Source organism: Phyllostomus discolor, chromosome 12, assembly GCF_004126475.2.
Source record: "Phyllostomus discolor isolate MPI-MPIP mPhyDis1 chromosome 12, mPhyDis1.pri.v3, whole genome shotgun sequence".
NCBI lineage: Eukaryota > Metazoa > Chordata > Mammalia > Chiroptera > Phyllostomidae > Phyllostomus > Phyllostomus discolor.
Window position 1 is genome coordinate 65,924,722 of NC_040914.2, and position 12,188 is coordinate 65,936,909.

Below are 12,188 nucleotides of genomic sequence, written 5' to 3' on the forward strand. Positions count from 1 at the left end.
ATCATTTTTTGCTCCCTCCAAGAGAAGTAAAGTTTCAGTTGCTCCACATTTTCACCAACACTTGATATTACCCGTCTTTTAAATTTTTATTATTTGGCATTTTAATAAACAGATGTATTAGGGTTCTCGAGAGAAACAGAGCCATGGGGTGGGGGTGTGTGTGTGTGCATGTGTGGAGGGAGGGAGGGAGTGAGAGGGAGAGAGAGAGAGATTGAGAGATTATTTATTACAAGGAATTGTCTCGTGAGATCAAGGAAGCTGAGGAGTCCGATCATCTGCTGGAAAACCCAGGAGAGCCCATGGCCTTTAGTTTGAGTCCAGGTCTGAAGCTTGAGAACCAGGAGCACTGAGGGTATACATCCCAGTCCATGGGCTGGAGAAGACCAGTGTCCCAGCACAAGGAGGCACAGAGCCCAAAACCTCTATTCCTCCTTTTTATTCTATTCAAGTCTTCAACAGATTGGGTGGTGCCGGGAGGCCACTCTGTGCCCTCCCCGATCTGCTTTACACAGTCTACCAATTCAAATGTTAATCTCCTACAGAAACACCCACAAATAATGTTCAGTCAAATATCTGGGCACCCCATGACCCAGTCAAGTTGATGCATCAAGTTCACTCACAATAGATAGGTTAAGAAAAATACACACATATGAGGGGAAACCCCAAAAAACTGAAATTTATTTATAAAAAAGTTGTGTATTTATTCTTACATGTTTAAACTTCAGTCACCTTCAAAGTGCTCTCCATTTGGTGCAATACACCTACTGAGACATTTTTTCCACTGCTCAGAACAGTTTTTGAACTCATCGGTTTTGATGCCTCTTAGTGCTTCTGCCGTTTTTTGTTTCACCTCTTCCACGTCAGCAAAATGTTTCCCTTTGAGGACTTTTTTCATCCAAGGAAACAAAAAAAAAAGTTGCCCAGGGTGAGATCAGGTGAATAAGGAGGGAGGACAGGGCATGGAGGTCATGCCGTTTTTGGTCAAAACCTGCTGAGCAGTCAGCGCTGCGTGGGTGTTGGCTTGTAAATCATGGCATGGGCATGGGCAAATGCGCAGAAAGAGTCTTCAGGGAAAATCACTGCAGCCGAACACTGCCTCTCACAACAACACCTGCAGGTACACTGATACAGATGGGTTCCTAGAACACTCACCTAGCAGCAGGGGAAGCCTGTACGACAAGGGGTCTGTCCTCCAGAAGATAATTCCTGTGTTTTTTTGGGGGGGGGGGGAGCTTCTCCCCTCATACACACACACTAATATAGTAAATTGCTTTTAATTGCCAGTGTGGTTCACTTCTAATGTCTGCTTATGAGCATGTTCGTGGTTCCTGGGAAACAGGTGAGCCCCAGACCCTAGAACAGAAGTCAGGACTCCTGGGCCTTTCCCTGGTCCAGAATATTACCCGGGAGAGGCTAACCCGCACCTCAGCAGATCACAGGCTGCAGTGGTTCCCAGTTATCTCTCAGCGAGAAAGGGGCAGGGGAGGAGGATGGGATGCCTTTAGCCCCTTGTCTTGGGATCCCATCTCTGCAGAAAAAAAAAGTCATTCCGTGTTACTTCTGGCGCTAACGTGTATAATAAATCCCACTGAATCAAATTCTTTAGTCGTGTCTCATTTTACAGACACTAAGCACCCTCAGGCTGTGAGAGGGGAAGATCCAGGCCGGACACCAGGAACTGGGCAGCAGGGAGGCAGTGCTGGGCGTGGCGGTCTCTGAGCCCCTGGGCGGGAGGGATCCACAGGCACCCCACCTCCCCGGGACAGGAGGTCCTGTCTGGATGTCATGGCTTAATTTTCCCTGGTAGCTTCTTTTGATTCTCCTCCGTCTAGGTGATCCCAGAGACAGGCAGAACTGGGGCAGCGTTAAAATAGCGCATCAGCATAGGAGGGAGGGTCAGGGAGGGAACTGGGGCAACGTGCTGAGCACAGGTCCCGAGAAACCAGGTCTTAAAGGAGAAGGTTGCAGTTTTGCAAAATGAGAAGTATGTGGTCCCCAGAGCACAAAAACTTTAATTTATTTCGCAAGATAAATGTTGCAGAGTATTGGGAGAGTTGTAACTCGAGCCACTTGCTCCTGTGCTTCCTATTACCCTGTCCAATAGGAAGGCCCGTGTGAGGTCCAAGGGGCCCGGTTAACCCGACCCAGGAAGCTGCTTCATGCACATGACCCTGTGCGGGTTCTTGGGGTCACTGTTGGTCTTACCCACCAGGGGGCTCACCCTTTGACCTGGCAGTAAAAATGGGTCAAGACCCTGCACTGTGTGGCAAGCGCAGGCTTGTCGTCTCTCGGGAGCTCTGTTCCCTGGTCTCTGGTCCAGCTGAGGAGCCTCCACTCAGGCAGGACACGGGTTGAAAGACAGGAAGCAGCTGGGCTCTGGCTGATCAAACTGTCCTTGGCTCTTCTAGCGGTATAACCTTGAGCTGGGCTTTCGGTTCACTCCCTTCACTTCCTGCGTGGAAAATAGTGGAGCCACAACACGTGCAGGGCACGGCCTCTGAAAGGAAATTGGATTGGAGAGAGGAGGGCAACTGGGTGTACTCTCTCACTGTCTGTTCACCCGGCTTCCAGGGCGACAGGCAGGGTCTAGTCTCAGATGCCGTTACAGGGTCTCCTAGAGACTCCACCTGCCACTTTCTCGGGAAGATCAGGCATCTCATACGTTCTCCCTCGGTGCTGACGAAGGCCTCGTGAAATGTAACACAATCATGTCAGTTCGATGACTCTGCAGACCTTTGGTTTATCTTTGTTTGCAGGGCTGATTTTAATTTGATTTGGACTTTTCCCAAAGTGGTATCAATTTCCTAGATATCGTAACTTTTGGATAGCTCCTAAAGACCACGGCACTTGCCACTCCGTGGGGCCATTGGTGCTGACCCATGACTGTACCGTGCAATGCAAGGGGAGACTGGGCCGGAGAGCAGTGGGGCCCACCGTGATCGCCCGCTGGGCTTTCAGGACGGAATGGGGGAAAGACATCAGTTTTTCCCCCTTAACTCTCCACGGTTTTCCATTTCCTTAACTTTTGCCTTTAAATTTCCATTTAAAAAGTAATTTCCAAACTCAGCATCTTACGAGCAGTGTCGGAGGCTCGTGTGCCTGCCGAGTGAAAAGCAGAGCTCCGTCCTGCCTTGCTAACAGAATTCCCAGAAACAATTATTCACCGTTTTCCGTTTATGGAAGGACCCAGGATCGGGGCTCGTCGGGAGAAATCGGGGCAACATGGGCGGTTTGAGATCGGTGTCTAGTCATACGCGTGTCTGTCATGTTTAGGTGGTTTCTGCGTGCGCCGTCTCACCCGCCAGTCTCACAGCCTGGCGCTCCAGGCACACCCTGGGCGGCCAGACTTCCCGGGCGCTGCGCGTCAGCTCTGGCTCCGTGGCTCTTTGCCTCGGGAGAGTGACATGCTTTGATGTCCCCTTCTGCAAAATAAAGTTACCCTTAGTATCCCCGTCATACTTGGTAAATGAGAAGACGTGTGCAGCCCAGTGGCTGCCCATAGTAGTGGCTCAATAAACATGACCTGGTGTCGTCAGTGGGTGCCGTAGAGGTACAACAGGGACCGTGGTTCCACGTGGGCCGCATGGAAAGGGCCATACAAGGTGTTCTGGAAGTTCAAAGAAAACAGAGGCAGGACTGGCAAGAATGGCCACTCACTGCCTAACCCCAGCACACTTTTTTTTTTGTCTTTCAAAGATTGTATTTATTTTTAGAGAGAGGGGAAGGGAGGGAGAAAGAGAGGGAGAGAAACATCAATGTGTGAGGGAGACAGCCATCAGTTGCCTCTCACACACCCCCAACCGGGGACCTGGCCCACAACCCAGGCATGTGTCCTGACGGAGAACTGAAATAGCAACCTTTTGGTTTGTAGCACGGCACTCAATCCACTGAGCCACGCCAGCCGGGACCCCTGGCACAGTGTGCACAGTGGTCAAGGCCTGTGTGCCCAGTGCTCCATCACCCCCCGTCTCAGCGCCAGGGCCTTCCCCCAGCCCTGCCGCTCCCTCCTCCTTGTCCAGTGCTCCCGTGTGTGATGGTGAGCGTTCCACACACATTCGATGAGCTGCTTTTCAGCGTGCTTTCAGGTTTCTCATCTCATTTGCTTCTAGCAGGAACAAAGTAAGCGACTATTTTTCAGATGAGGAAACTGAGGCCCGGGAGGGTAGATTATTGCCAAGGTCTTCGGGCTCAAAAATCCAGGGCGTTCCGGCATTTCCCACTTACGTTGCAGACTTCGAGTTCTGTCTCGAGCCATACCCCTGCCCCCAGTCCAGAGGTATGACCTCTCCCTGCTACAGTGGCACTCCCTCCAAAACCACCTCTTTCCGAAACCCCTGGTCTGAGGCATGTTTTCCCAGCACCACCTAGCAATTAACTCCATTCTGAAGCTGCCTGCCTGGAGATAGCATCACACCACATCACATCACATCACATCACCTGGAGATTGAGCCCCACAGGTCAAGGGCTTGGCCCTACAAGACCGCCTCCCGCCACTTCAGACGGCAGTCACAAGTCCACGCTGCCGTCACCTGTGCTTCTGACCAGCTGCTCGTTAACCAGAGGTTCCCACCATCCCCTCCTCACTTCCACTTAATTTACTAGAGCAGCTCACAGATCTCTCAGAGAAACATTTCACCACCAGACTATGAGTTTATTATAAAGGGATAGGAGTAGCCAGGTGGGAGAGATGCACAGGGCCAGGTGTGGGGAAGGGGCCCGGAGCTTCCGCGCCCTTCCCGGGGGCACCACTCTCCCCGAATCTCTCCGTGTTCACCAGCCCGGAAAGCTGTCAGAACCCTGTCCCTTTGGGTTTTTACGGAGCCTCCATTACATAGCTATGCTTGAATCATTGGCCATTGGTGGTTGAGCTCAACTCCAGCCCCTCTGCCCTCCCTAGCGGTTGGGGGCAGAGTGGAACTCAGCGTTCCAGTCCTCTGGCCCGCTGGGGGATCCCCTGGCAGCCAGCCCCTATCCTTAGTTGACTGAGGGACTGCCCACAAGCCGCTTCATTCATATAAACCCTGGGGTGATTGAAAAAGGCTTGTTGATGACGTCAGCTATGGCTCTGGAGCTATTTCAGGAACTGATGACAAAAGACCAAATGTTACTCATCTTAGGATGTTAGGAAATTCCAGGAGTTTTAGAAGCTCTGTGTCAGAAATGGGACAAAGACCAAGTATTTATTTCTTATTGTGAATCATAGTATCACACCTGCGAACAACTTTCCTCTGGTGGAAAGGACTTCCGATTGGGAGCTAAGGGATCTGATTCTAGTCTCAGCCCCACTCCCTTAGTCTGACCTGATGGCCTCACTGGTTCTCTTCCTTTGTCTGTACAGTGAGGGACTGGTCTAAACCTTTGAGTCTCAGCTTGTTTTTTTCTAGGACATAAATGTTCAGTGACATTCCTTTGTAGATCTGGTTGGGTGGCTCGCTTCCCAGCACCATAACTATAACTCGCCCCCTCTCCTTTACCCAAGGAATCCCGTTGGGGTGCAGGGACTGATAGCCATGCATCTGTTCTAAGTTACCAGGAACGTGAAGAAAGTGTGAGGCTTTTTATTAGTAACAAATCACTTTAACATTTCCCAGTGACTCAGCCGGCAGACAGAGTGCTGACTTAGCAAGTTTTAAGTAGAAGTGTCCTGTAGTCACTTAAACTGTTGCAAACCTATGGTATTTTTAGTCAGAACAAAAGGTGAGGCAATCTCTAAAGAAAATGAGACAATCTCATAATGGCTGGTCACCCTGGAAGGTGTTTCCTGTAAGTATAGGTTTCTTCGCAGGGCACAGGCATGAGGTCGGATGTGAGGACACCCTCCTTCTGCAAGACTCGGGTGTATTGCTCACCTGCCTGCCACGCGTGCAGATTTCCGAACTGGATTAGGAAAGAATCCAGCCTGGCACGTTTGAGGCGCAATTTTGCCAGAAAACTAGGCATGGGCCCTTCCCACCGTGTTTCTCTTCCGTCTTCTGGTTTTGTTATTAATGGACTCATACCCACACAGAGATCAGCAAATACGGCACTTTCTCCAAGCTTGGCCAGAGTCCTCGGGCCGGTAGCACCTCTCAGACTTCTCAGCCGAGATGCTTAGTTGCTGAGGATCTCGGAGGAAGGGTGTCAGGGGTCCGGGTCTGCGCCCCAGATTCCAAAGCCCACTCTGTCCGTGTTAAAGCAGACCCTGGATTTTCTGTTTGGTCCTGTAGTTCACAGAGTTGTCACTGAAGGGAGAGGAGGGTTCGGAGAAGACTTGAAGCAGAGCGCTTGTGACCTGCATGGAATGTGGGAGTGGGCCGGCTTCCTGTCTCCGCAGCGCCCACTGTCTGTGCCCGGGGCTTCCCACGCAGCCCGCCCCGGGCCACAGGGGAGGAGTTCGCCTCCGCCCTGGAGCAGCGAACAGTCCACACGCACCCTCGGCCTTGTATCTGTTTCTTAAGAAACGTTGCTCATACGTGTTACCAGCATCCAGTTGACTAAAAACTAACAAGAGCCAGATTTTCACAACAATAACTCTTTAACAATGTCAGGTCTTTTTTTGGTAGAATGGGAAAGAATCCATTTGAAAATAATTTCAATAAAAGTAAAATGGAGGAAATTGGAAATGGTTTATCTGTGTTTATCCATTAAAAATTGTTTATCAAAAACAAATCAAGGAATGTGTTTGCTCCATGGAGTTGAGCTCAGGAGAGTCTGCAGCGAAATCTCCGGTGCTGATAGGGTTCCGACGAAACCCCCGGGCCGTGGAAGCAGTCCCCACTCGGAAGCAGGGCCCCGTGTTCGCCTGGGGTTGTGACACAGCTGTTACTCTCAGTGGCGTATGGCCAAGGCACGTGTGGCATTCGGGAGCGCCCTGGTGGGCCACCCCACTGCCCGCACACCGTCAGAAGACAGCTGCCTTGGCCACACGGGGGAGGCGTAGGTGCTCCGGGGGAGGGGTGGCGGTGCTGATGACAGTGGGGCTTCTCCCCTCCCCCCACAGGACGCCCAGCCACGTGGTCTGAGGGCTGAGTGGCGGGAGGGTGTCCGATGGCCTGCCGTTCAGATGATTCAGTTGCCCGCATTCGATGCCTGCCTATTCCCAGCACCCTCCTTGGGAAGGGGCCCAAAAGAAAACAGAACTCCAGTCAGCTGTCAGCGACTGCTGATGAACTTCACAAGGGGCATACGGCTGGGGGAGCACTAGTGAAAAAATGGGAGTCGGGAGCTGTGATAAAATAACAAATTTGGGGGTGATTTAGTAAAGGAGAAATCAAGTCCAGGGTGTGTCTGGGTTTGAATTCTCCGTGTCGACTCTGGGCCACATGGCCGTCGTCATTTAAGACTGTCCGCATTTATAATGAATGTACTTAGTTTGGAGAGAACATTTCATCCCATTTTCCTCCTCTTTTTCAGGTTTCAAGTGCCCCATTTGCTCCAAGTCTGTGGCTTCCGATGAGATGGAAATGCACTTTATAATGTGTCTGAGCAAACCTCGCCTCTCCTACAACGGTAAGGGCTCAGCCGGGAGCCTCTGAGCGAAGGTCTTCCAAACCCCACGTGGCTCTGGGCAGCGTTTCCACCCGCCTTCTGGCAGGAATTCCTCAGTGGTGATGGGGGACCTGGCTACTCGGGAAGTCTCGCTACACCGGCCGGCGAGGAAGAGGAATGGGACAAGAAAGGAAGGCCCCAGGGGTCAGGTCCAAGGTGCCAGGAAGTCTCTTGGGTCACTCAGTCCCTCTGCCCTTTCTTCCAGCCCCTTGGTTCCTCGGACCCCTGACTGGGTGGACACAGCTCCTGCCCATTCTCACACCCGACATCAGAGAGTCCAGAGGGTGTGTCACCTCTCTCTGGGGCGGGGGCAGGGAGTTTGTGCCAGAGGTCGCATGGAGCGCGTGAGCCCCGACTCTCCGCGGCAGACCGAGCGCAGTATGTGGGCACCCTTTAGGGAGTGAAAGCACTGAGCTGCCTCCTGGTCGCTCCCCCAGGGCCGCACCGCTTCCTGGCGTGGAGGCCACCTCCGGGCTGAGCACCGAGTACACAGGGGGCGGGAAGCCAGGCCAGGGGCTCCTGAAGCCCGAATCCCCATGATATGGCACCTCTGGACAATAGGGGTGTCGGCATCTGCCTGGTGCGTGTGGGTAAGGGTTTGGAGCCTTGCTGATCTGAGTTCAAAGCCTGCCTCTTCCACTTACTGACTGTATTATCCCACTGCTGACAAGTTGCTTAGTCAGCAGAGCCTTGGTTTTTCTGGCCCACAAAATGGGGATGTCAGTATCTGTTCATAGGATTTTTGTCATGATAAAGTAAGGCAAACATTACATGTACAACCCTTCCGCACAGAGCCTGGCGCGTGGTCAGTGCTCGGGAAGCTGCAGTAGCCCTGAAAGAGGCGAGCCCGTCCTGGGCCTCTCCTCGTCCTCTTGCAGAGCGGACTGGCTCCTCTCTGGTGCTGTGCGCCCTGCGCTGCAGATGGCAGTCTGGTTTTCTGTTCTTCTGTGCTCCGTCTGGTCCCCAAACCACATCCGTCAGAGGACTGTGTCCTCCACAAGAACAGGCACTGGATCTATTGGGGTGCGCGCCGACCCTGGCGCTGGGCCCCCCGTCTGGGACCCAAGTCACAGCAGTGCTCAGGAAGCAAGTTCTGTGACGTCTCAGAGCGTCTGAGGCCTGGACGGGAGGGAGGTGAGCCTGGGTTGCTCTGCCCCCATCCCGATGGTGAAAGTTCCCTGGGTGGCCTTTTTACAGGCTCCTCCCTCCTCAGACCCCCATGCACTCCTCCCCCCACCCAGCATTAGCCCGGGGAGGCCTGCTGAGTCCAGATCTTTCCTGTGAAAGGAACCCGAGGACTCTGCTCCACTTGGTTCTCCTGGAAACACGTCCCACTGTTGTCTCATCTCTCGTGTACTTGCTCAGCCGGAAGACTCTGGGTGCAGGCGGGCGGCCGGTCCCCTCCTGTCTCAGCGACACGCGGTCTGGTAGCCGTTGCTCAGGGGGAGGGCCACCAGCCACAGGGGAGACTGTGGCCCTGCCTCTGTCCCCAGCGTCTCTCTCCCTTCACACTCTTCCGGTGCCCGGGAGCCCTCTTCTCCCCCGGGGACGCCTCTCCATGTCCCGCTCTGTTGTCCCGCACGCGGGGTCTCCCGATGGACTTGTAGGTGCACCCCCTGGAGGCTGCTCCAGCTCTGCCTCGTTCCATTCCTGCCCTGGGCCTGGGACCGCGGACGGAGAGGAGTTTGCTCCCCAACCACGGCCTCGTACACCGGGCCCGCTGCTTTTCCACGGTGTGCAGAGCCCCCATGGAGGCCGCTTTCTGTCCCGTGGGCTGCCGAGCGCGGTCTCTGCAGACACTGCCTGTGTCATCAGAACACAAAGCAGCCTCCACATGGGCTCACCTGAGCGGCCTGGGCTCTCGGTGTCGTCCGGGAGGACTTTGCAAAGGCAGCAGTGCAGGGCAGAGCGCCCCGGAGGCTGCCTGAGAACGGAGCAGCTGCTGGCCCCGTTCAGGGCGGGGGGAAAGGCTCTCTGGGGCCCTGTCCCTGAGAGCTGCCCGGCGCTGCCCATCAGCCTCCGCCTGCTGGTGCCCTGGGGGAGGGTCCCCCTTTCCTTTCACCGTCGCCTCCTAGGAGAGCCGGCGGGCGGCCCAGTCCGAGCACCGGTCACCTGCACTCAGAGGGAGAGTCCAGTCCCCTTAGAGGACAAGGAGGTTGGCCAAGCAACCTGAGCTATTACTGTGGCTGTTCCCATTCTGGCCCCATTTTTTCCTCCTCTAATCGAAAAGCCACCTTCCGTGGGGGGTGGGGGGGGGGTGTGATCGAACTGGAGACTACACTCAAGGATCTCCTTTGCCGCCAAAAGCAAAAAGAGGGCATGTAGCACGGGTCCTCTCTGTGGGATTCGTCAGAGGGTGACAGAGGTGCTTCAGGAACAGTGGTCGGGCCCCCAGCGTGCGCTGTCGATGGGAAAGGGGGGCCTGTGGCTGGACTCCTCACATGGTCTTTTCCGAAGACTCCTGGACCTTCCAGGGCAGAAGGCGGCAGCCCCCTGGGGTTTGTGTGTGGCGCGGCGGTCCCCAGGGCCCGTCCAGGGCCTGCTCCCGTTCAGGGGATGCTCGGGGCCCTCGGGCCGAGCCCCCGTCAGGACTCTCGGCGTTTGTTTGGAGTTTGTCGGTAGCATACTTTACCCGTGACTTCTTATCATCCCCACCTCCTGGCTTCACTTTATCTTTCTAGTTTAAAAAACAACGCGAGGGGAAAGAGTCTGTGAAGCACAGAGCTCTCAGAATCGTTCCAGAAGGGGGCAGGTGGAGGCTTTGCTGGTGGATGGAGAAAGAAGTGCCGCTTTGTTAGGAAGATTCCCTAGAACTCCTGGTCACCCCCCCGGAGATCCCCATGCACGCGTGCGAGCACACACACACACTTTCTTTAGTTGCTGGCATCGATTGGGGAATTTTTAAGAAAACTCACAGTGGTTACATAAGATGAAATTTAGTTAACCACCAAAGGAAAAGAAGTAGAAACCTCCTGAATGAGGCAGGATAGAAAGTAGTATTTTTCTTATTATAAGTGTTGGCCTCAGCGTGGGTTGGAAGGCCTCCAGTAGCCATCTGCCAGATTAAAAAAAACAAACCACACACACACACAGACATTTAGGGAAGGCAAGACTAGTTCAACTGGTTTGTCCAGAGCTCTAGAGAAATGTGTGGACCAGTAGCCTGCACTCGGTGCAAACCCCTGCTGGGTAGCGGGGGCGGGGGGCACGCCAGACCCTGGGGCACTGGGTGTCACATCCCTCCTTGTCCCCTTCCAGTGTCCCCTTCCCGCACGGCTCTGGAGCCCGGGCTCCTAGGGGATACGGAGGGAGCTGGAGGGGCCCGTTTTTGTGGGTAAATGTGGTCAGCTCAAATGGGCCTTTTAATTTTCCTCCCTTTCCAACATCTGTCTGTGGTTCTGAGACTGGGGAACTCAAGAATATATGCACTCAAATTTTGACCAACAGGTTGCTCATCTGGCAGAGCGAGCCTCGGGTGGGGGACCTGATTTTGTTGTGAACACAAGAGGCGAATACAGGGGAGGGGAGAGGCGTAACAAATGACCGACTGCCCCCTGAGAGCAGGGGGCCTGGTTCCCGGGCCAACCAGAGCCTCTTGGCCCTGGGACATCCCAGTGCGGGCAGGTTCCTTCCCTGTGGTATTAGGGGAGCCTGGTGGTGCTGGGAGGAGCGGCTTCAGAAGATTCTCTCTTCTTCTCAGCTTTGTCTAGGGGCGCAGACCCCATGCCCTGCTTCTTCCGGGTCCTAACTGCCCTCCCCTCCTGTTTGCCAGAGGTCATTGTCCCCAACTTCAGGGCTCTTGAAACACTGAATGTCGCACAGGCTTTCAAGGCTGGGGAATGTGGTTCCCCTAAAAGCAGGAAAGCCTGCTGCTAGTTTCCTCAAAGCCAAGCCAGCAGATGTGGGGAACTGGTGCTTGTTTGGCCTGTGTCTCCCGAGACCCTGTATTTGGGGTGGGAATGCCTTTTCTTGGGTCTGGGGGGTCAGGAGCTCTTGTTAGATACTGTGTAGCAGCTGCCGAGTCTGGCTGCAGAGGTGTCTGTCCTGGTGTCCCTCCTACAGGAGGGCAGGGAGGAGGGTGTTCCCAGCAGCTGCTGATCAGCATGCCGGGCTGCTGGGTGAATGAGGAGTGGGTGGGAGGGAAGGAGGCCGAGGAGGGTGCTGAACGGGGTGGCTGTGGGGAGCCCTCTGTGATTGCAGCCCTCTGGACCTGAGTTTTACTGGCTCACTCCTCTGGGTGGTCGTCATAGCAGCCCCCCTCATCAAGCCAAAGCAATTGGGTCACGCCTCACTATCCTGGGGTGTTGGGTCGGGAAATTCTCTCTGCTTCAAGAAATCCCCCTTTGCCTAGGGATTCCCCAGGAATGGAACTGGCAAAGCCCTGGTGTTTTGGGCACTGCCCTTTCCTGCTTCCCAGTGGACCAGACCAGCACCTCTGCACGACCAGGCTCCCCCACACCTGGGCTGAAAATGAGGCCAGGGGGTGGAGTCTGTGTCTCCAAGTCATTTGCTGGGGGTTCTCCCTCTGGCCCCACCTCCCTTCCTGCCAGGGAGGGCTTTGCCTGCCTTCAGGCACAAGGGAAAATGCATTATGTACAGTCCCACGCTTAGCTACTGTTGTGAGCTGCACACTATCAGCCTTCCCTCCTGGCTGGTGGCGG

At 54.4% G+C, this 12,188-nt stretch overlaps 1 protein-coding gene across 1 annotated transcript in view; it reads left to right on the forward strand.

Annotated features, from left to right (window-relative positions):
- The window catches only part of ZNRF1 (zinc and ring finger 1), an 87,269-nt gene that overhangs the window by 67,812 nt on the left and 7,269 nt on the right, over positions 1 to 12,188 (forward strand). Inside the window, exon 2 of the mRNA XM_028502119.2 lies at positions 7,393 to 7,488. Coding sequence (XP_028357920.1) covers positions 7,393 to 7,488 — 96 coding nt within the window. The remainder of the gene's footprint in view (positions 1 to 7,392; positions 7,489 to 12,188) is intronic.